Genomic DNA, 6,726 nt, shown 5'->3' on the forward strand with positions numbered 1-6,726 from the left:
GACAGCTAACAGAAATGGCACTCACCTTAATGTTTCAAAGTGCTACTCCACAAAGTTTTTGGGTGGAAGCTTTCTTCACATCAAATTTCCTCTGTAATCCGTTACCCACAAGTGCTCTCAAAGATCACAAAAGTCCTCATGAAGCTCTCTTTGGTAAAAATCCTGAATACTCTGCTCTAAGAACCTTCAGATGTGCTTGCTTTCCCACTCTAAGAGCATATACTCAAAACAAGTTTGATCCAAGATCCCTTAAGTGTGTTTTTCTAGGCTATACAGAGAAATACAAAGGATACAGATGCTTATATCCTCCAACTGGGAGAGTTTATCTCAGTCGTCATGTTATCTTTGATGAAGCATGTTTTCCCTTCGCCAGCACATATAGTTATCTTCAACGGTCATCACCTACACCCTTGTATGTTGCATGGCTCAGAAAATTTTCAGATATCTTTGAAACGTGTAAACATTCCGAGACTGTTACTCAACTACCAGCCTCTGCAATTCCACTCACTACAGCGGCTGGTACTACTGATGCCATCAGTCCTACTCCATCAACTACAGTGCCTGAATTGCCACTTGAGGTTGCTGATGGGAGTACTAAGTGTACGGCAAGCATTGACCTTGTTCCTATTGGCAACAGCTCCCAATCATCGACCTCAAATGTGCAGACTTCAGACACCAATGATGATCTCAGTGACAATGTCGATCTCCATGCTCCTGCAGAGGCTCCAACTCATCCCATGACCACACGATCAAAGTCAGGCATCTCAAAACCGAATCCCCGATATGCACTTCTCACTCACAAGGTATCATATCCTAAACCTGAAACAGTAACAACTGCTTTAAAAGATCCAAACTGGACAGCAACAATGAATGAAGAAATAGATAACTGTAAAGAAGCAAACACCTTCTCTCTGACTCCTCCAACACCCGATATGCATGTCTTAGGGTCCAAATGGGTCTTCAGAGTCAAGCTCAATGCAGATGGTTCACTAGATAAGTTCAAAGCCAGACTAGTTGCTCAAGGATTCAAGCAAGAAGAGGGCATTGATTATCTAGAGACATACTGTCCAGTGGTTAGAACAGCAACAATTAGAGCTGTTCTTCACTTTGCAGCCATCATGAACTGGAAAATTAAGCAAATGGATGTAAAAAATGCATTCTTCCATGGAGATCTTACCGAAACAGTATATATGAAACAGCCAGCTGGATTTATCAACAAGAATTTTCCTGATCATGTGTATCTCTTACATAAATTCCTCTACGGCCTCAAACAGTCCCCAAGGGCTTGGTTCGACAAGTTTAGTAACTTTTTACTAGACTTTGGCTTCACTTGCAGTCTAAGGGACCCCTCCTTGTTTGTATGTTTCAAAGGTAAAGACATCATTATGTTGCTGCTTTATGTTGATGATATGGCAATTACAGGAAATTCATCAACATTACTCTCAAACCTGCTTGATGAGCTAAGCAAGCAGTTCAGAATGAAGGATCTTGGAAAACTCCATTATTTCCTTGGCATTCAAATTCAGTATCATGAGAACGGTCTGTTTTTATCTCAACAAAAATATGTTGAAGACCTCCTTGCGGCAGCAGCTATGTCATTTTGTTCCCCTGTTGCCACTCCTCTTCCTTAACAACTCAAGAAAACACCACAACAACATGTTGAATTCTCTGATCCTAGATACTTTAGAAGCTTGGCAGGTCGTCTGCAGTATCTCACATTAACAAGACCTGATCTGCAATTTGCTGTTAACTATGTCTGTCAAAAGATGCATGCTCCATCTGTCTCAGACTTCAATCTTCTCAAGCGAATTCTCAGGTATATCAAAGGCACTACAACCATGGGGATTTCGTTTGACAGAAATACAAATTCCAAGCTGCACGTATACAGCGATAGTGATTACGCCGGTTGTAAATCCACTAGTCGCTCCACTGGTGGCTTTTGTACTTTTCTTGGAAGCAATATGATATCCTGGTCTTCGAAGAAACAAGACACAGTCTCCAAGAGCTCCACTGAAGCTGAGTACAGAGCCATGTCTGAAGCAGCCTCTGAGACTACTTGGCTGGTAAACTTACTCCAAGATCTAGGTGTTTCTCTTCCCTCAACACCAGAGCTTTACTGTGACAATCTTTCAGCAGTATACCTCACAGCAAATCCAGCCTTTCACGCTCGCACAAAACACTTCGCCACGCACTACCACTATGTTCGTGAGCAAGTAGCTTTTGGTAAGTTGATTGTTAATCACATCCCTGCTGATCTACAGCTTGCAGACATATTCACTAAGTCTCTTCCTCAACGGCCATTTGAAATCCTCAGAACCAAACTTGGCGTTGGTGTTCCACCCACTCCAAGTTTGCGGGGGAGTGTCAAGAGCAAAGCTCAAAACGACACAACTCTACAAAAAGGCCTGCTAGGTCCAGGGCCCAACACAACCTTGAAGCCCACAATGATTCAACGGCTACCTGCAGATCAAGACAAAAAGAAAGGATTTGCAGAGAGTACTAGTACGGCAGTAACGACACAGAATCGATTTGCCTCACTTGAATCATATGATGACAATGAAGCCACGTAACATTATTGTGCCAGAGCAGCAATTATTGGAAGACTCTAGACTCTAGGTTAAAACTCTTGTAACCAATATAAAAGCAAAACATAGAGTGTAATGTCGATTTCAAGGATTGAATAACAAAGAAACAATCTTTCATATATTCTCTCTTCTTATTTCTTTCAATTATTACTATACTTTTTGATTTTGTCATATACGAATATTAGGAATATTAAACATGATTATAGAGTATAGTCCCTCCATTACTGAAGAACTTCGACCAACAACTTAATTCATGCAGGCTAATCTAAGAATCACGGGGAATATGGTTCTTTGGAATTTGTTTTGGGTAAGGTTTTACATAATTATACTGGGCCTGTAGTATGGACGTTTTTATCACAACTTTAATGTAACTTTACTATTAACGGGAAATATATGGGTAAGATATGAATCACTCTTCGATAGGCATAAATCTAAAATTACTATTAATTCGATAGGATTTTGCTTATATTTTGTGATCAGATTACTATCTTTTGCATTTGTTTTGCTTATATTTTGAACATTTTCTTCTAAATATAGTATTTTCAAAATTTTCACTTTTCCAATAGATGTATAGCAGATGCGTTCTTTTAAGTCAACTTTACATTAATGTAAAACTTTTAAAAATGATCCTTGCATGTATCTATTTGACACTTTTATTTGATCCATGTCTACTGTTTTTTATTATCACCTTCAAATAATAGAACTTTAAAGTTAATAAAAAAGCAAAAGTAATTAAGTAAAATGATGATAATTACTTATACTCTTATATTATTTGCTTTACTTTTTCTTATTATTTGCTTATTTTTTAATGGATAGTTCTAAAAACTATATTTCATACTCAAGATATCTGTTATAACCATTTGAGTGAGATCTAAATTTCTTATGATCCTAATAATTAAAAAAAGGAAATAAATAATAGATGAATTTATCTTCCTTTTTGGTAGAGTAGATATGCTTGCGTTTGGTCAAAGTTAATATTAAAATGAAGTGTACCGGTTGTGTACCATCTCAACAATCGTATCTTTTTCTGGACAAGCACACATAATAATATTAATATTGAAAGGAAACATTTGCATTGACTAATACATTAATAAGAATTAGATCAGTGAAACATAAGATCATCAAATCACTGAAACATAAAGAAGATCGGATCAAAGTCCTCCTTGCCGAACAAAGTCCTCCTTGGTAGGGGACCCCAGTGGCATTGAGCCACATTTCTCCATACAAGATTAGTTTGGTAACTGTAAAATTGGAGACCTCTTTTGGATCTGTAACAGCCTAGAAGCCAGTTGACCCGTTTAGTTGTGTTGGCTCCTGGCCTTTGGTTGTTGTATTCCCGATAGATAGTGGTTGTTCCTATTTTCCCATTCCAAGCTGACCAACCCGAATGATCGACCAAGTCACCGATGTATTCTATCACTGCAATGGTAGAAAATTCCCTCCAAAGACGACCAAGAAACGTCTTCACAGTGGCTATGAGGGGATAAGTCAGGACTCACCGTGATGTTGCATTTTTGGAGTGAGAAGCCCCAATTATAGTTCAAATCTGTAAAATAAATACTAGCCTTTATTATTTTGTAGTTTTACTTTTACAGTCTCTAAAATAAATATTAGCCTTTATTGATTTCAAGTTGATCTACCAGTTTTCCACACTTTAGTTTCAGTTTAACTATATAATTTGAGTTTCATCCCCGTATCTTTTTGCATAGAAATCAATACATCGGTGTGTTAGCAAGATTTTTTGCAGGAAAATCATTACATCGGTACGTTATAAAGGTTTTTAATTAAGGATACCAACAGTTGTTCTCCGTAAATTCTATATACTTACTTGTTTTACTATATATCTTTGCGTGAAAAGGTTGTCAAAAAAAAAAAAAAAATCTTTGCGTGAAAAAAGTAAAAAAAGTTTGTCAAAAATAATGAAAGTATAATTGCATATTACACATGAATAATTTACTTAATTATTATACGAAATAACATTATTCATGAATGCATAATTTTTTTTAAAAAACTGCTATTGAAATTTTCTATGATGTGCGGAACTTTTGTATGTATGCACCAACGTCCAGATGATACAATTAAGAATAATAAAACATGACACTTACGTAATAAACATAAGTATAAAGTAAAGTGTCTGCGTACAAGAAAAGATATGTTTTTAACACATATTTGTTGTTAATTGTGCGCAGTTATAATTGTTTTTTTTTTAATATTAAAGTGTGGAAAACTCAACATTACTCTTTGAATCTTCTGACAGTAGCCATCATTATAATTTATTTCAATTTTCACCATGACATTTTATATACACAAACAAAATCCACAAGAAAAATAATTTACACATTCAACCCAAACAACAAAAATAAAATAAATGTCAAAAGCCACGATGAAAACCACAAACCAGCAGCCTACTAAACCCAAGATAAAACAAAAACAAAACCAGACAAATCTTCATCTCAAAATTCCGGTAGAATGTTATTTATACCGTGATTCAGTTCGGTTAAGTTAGGCGTGAAACCGGCTTATCGGATGTCAACACGGAGACGTCTGAGTTCAGTGAGGAAAGTGGGACTTGAAGTGAGAGTCCTGTTTGACAAAAAAAAAAAAGTGAGAGTCCTATGAGAAAAAAAAAACTTTAATGAGAAAGATTTTTTTTCCCTCGGCCAAAAACCATTAGATAGAAAGAAGATACAACGTTTTAGTATACAGTGGCAGGAAAGACTTGTATCACTTTAAGTTCATTTGTAGCCAAGCCAATACTATCATAGACACTTTTGCAAAGGAAGCAAGGATCAATAATTTTCCACATACCGTCTCTTGGGTTCTTTTCTAAATATGTGTCACCTTTTTTAGGAAAAATCGTAAATTAACCAATAAATCTGCATTTTTTTCCCTTCTGATCTTTTTTGTATATCTTAATCCATATATAGCATAAAACATACTGTATTATGTTTAACTAAGGGAGCAATTCTCACATCGATAAAAAAAAATTATGTCTTTATTACTTATATTCTTATATTAAAAAGGGATATCGACGACAACCATATTATTATTATAGATTGAGATAACATCTGTCTTTTTTTTCTTTTAGAAAACATTCGAGAACCACCAAGATAATGCTAGACATGTCTCCAATAGTATCACTCCTCTTCATAAAGAATTGTGGTATTGGCTTCATTGTTGACAAATCATCAATACACGTTTCCGCATCTGTCATCGTTCCACCGACCCAGATATTTAAACTGACATAGTCCTTAGCAGCCAAATATCTGAGAGAATTATCACGTTCCTTGAAATCATATTCATATAATTCTACACACACGTGATATTTAGAACTAATATCTGTCGAGGAACCTCCGGATAACTTGAAAAATTTCAGCGTATCTGAAATATATTGAGCTTGATAATTGATCAAAAATTTAATGAGATCTGAATAATTCAATCTAGCAATTTCAGGATTTGCTTTAAAAATCTCAAAACAAAATGAAGAATTGATTCGTTTTATGGTGCATATAGTGTCGATCTGGCTTTTTGTAACCATCATACTAAACTTTGCATATGATGATGAGACAAAAAGAAAAAGTAAAACCACTAAAAGAGCCAATGAATTTTTTTTGTTGTAAAATGTAACCATTTTTCCTGTTCTTTGTATTTTGCAACTTATGTGAGATTTATATAGACTGAATCATATCTTCAGATTTAAATGCCAATATATTATATGCTATAGTAAAATAATTTTAATTTAATAGTAATATCTCAAACCGTTTAATGTTTTCCTTTCTGGTAAAATATATGCTAATAACTGGATCATTTTCTTTACTAAGAAAATGACAAGATATTCTCTTTCCTTTGTATCTTGTATCTATTGGACTTTGCACAAAAAAAAAAAGTATCTATTGGACACTTTTATTTGATCCATGTCTATATTATTTAATATTATCACCTACAAATAATAGAAGTTAAAGTTAACTAAAAAGTGAAAGTAATTAAGTAAAATGATGATAATTTACGGATAGTACTATAGTAGTAACAAAAAAATAAACACGATAATTTATATTTTTGACATCTAATTGTTATTTTTACTTGTACTCTTATGTTTTAATTACTTTTTTCTTATTGTTTGCTTATTTTATAATGCATAGTT

The 6,726-nt window shown here is 34.6% G+C and overlaps 2 protein-coding genes and 1 long non-coding RNA gene across 3 annotated transcripts in view; all 3 read right to left on the minus strand.

Moving 5' to 3' along the window:
- On the minus strand, nucleotides 780-1,221 carry LOC109131386. Its single transcript, XR_002037021.1, has 3 exons — nucleotides 1,178-1,221; nucleotides 905-1,052; nucleotides 780-819 (listed from the first exon to the last, which is right to left on the minus strand). It is a non-coding gene; the product is annotated as an uncharacterized LOC109131386 (long non-coding RNA).
- Nucleotides 4,941-6,726, minus strand: part of LOC104771350 (kinesin-like protein KIN-UA) — a 20,164-nt gene continuing 18,378 nt past the window's right edge. Inside the window, exon 19 of the mRNA XM_010495870.2 lies at nucleotides 4,941-5,154. Within this exon, the coding sequence (XP_010494172.1) occupies nucleotides 5,105-5,154 (50 nt within the window). The 3' untranslated portion in view covers nucleotides 4,941-5,104. The remainder of the gene's footprint in view (nucleotides 5,155-6,726) is intronic.
- On the minus strand, nucleotides 5,615-6,216 carry LOC104771341 (pectinesterase inhibitor 1-like). Its single transcript, XM_010495861.1, has one exon. The coding sequence runs from the start codon at nucleotides 6,214-6,216 to the stop codon at nucleotides 5,635-5,637; it is 582 nt and encodes a 193-aa protein (XP_010494163.1). The 3' UTR covers nucleotides 5,615-5,634.

Source organism: Camelina sativa, chromosome 3 (assembly GCF_000633955.1).
Source record: "Camelina sativa cultivar DH55 chromosome 3, Cs, whole genome shotgun sequence".
In the NCBI taxonomy this organism is placed as follows: domain Eukaryota; kingdom Viridiplantae; phylum Streptophyta; class Magnoliopsida; order Brassicales; family Brassicaceae; genus Camelina; species Camelina sativa.

What these genes read in the sequence shown, in the direction of transcription:
- LOC104771341 (XM_010495861.1), bottom strand. Translation starts at nt 6,216, where the DNA reads ATGGTTACATTTTACAACAAAAAAAATTCATTGGCTCTTTTAGTGGTT.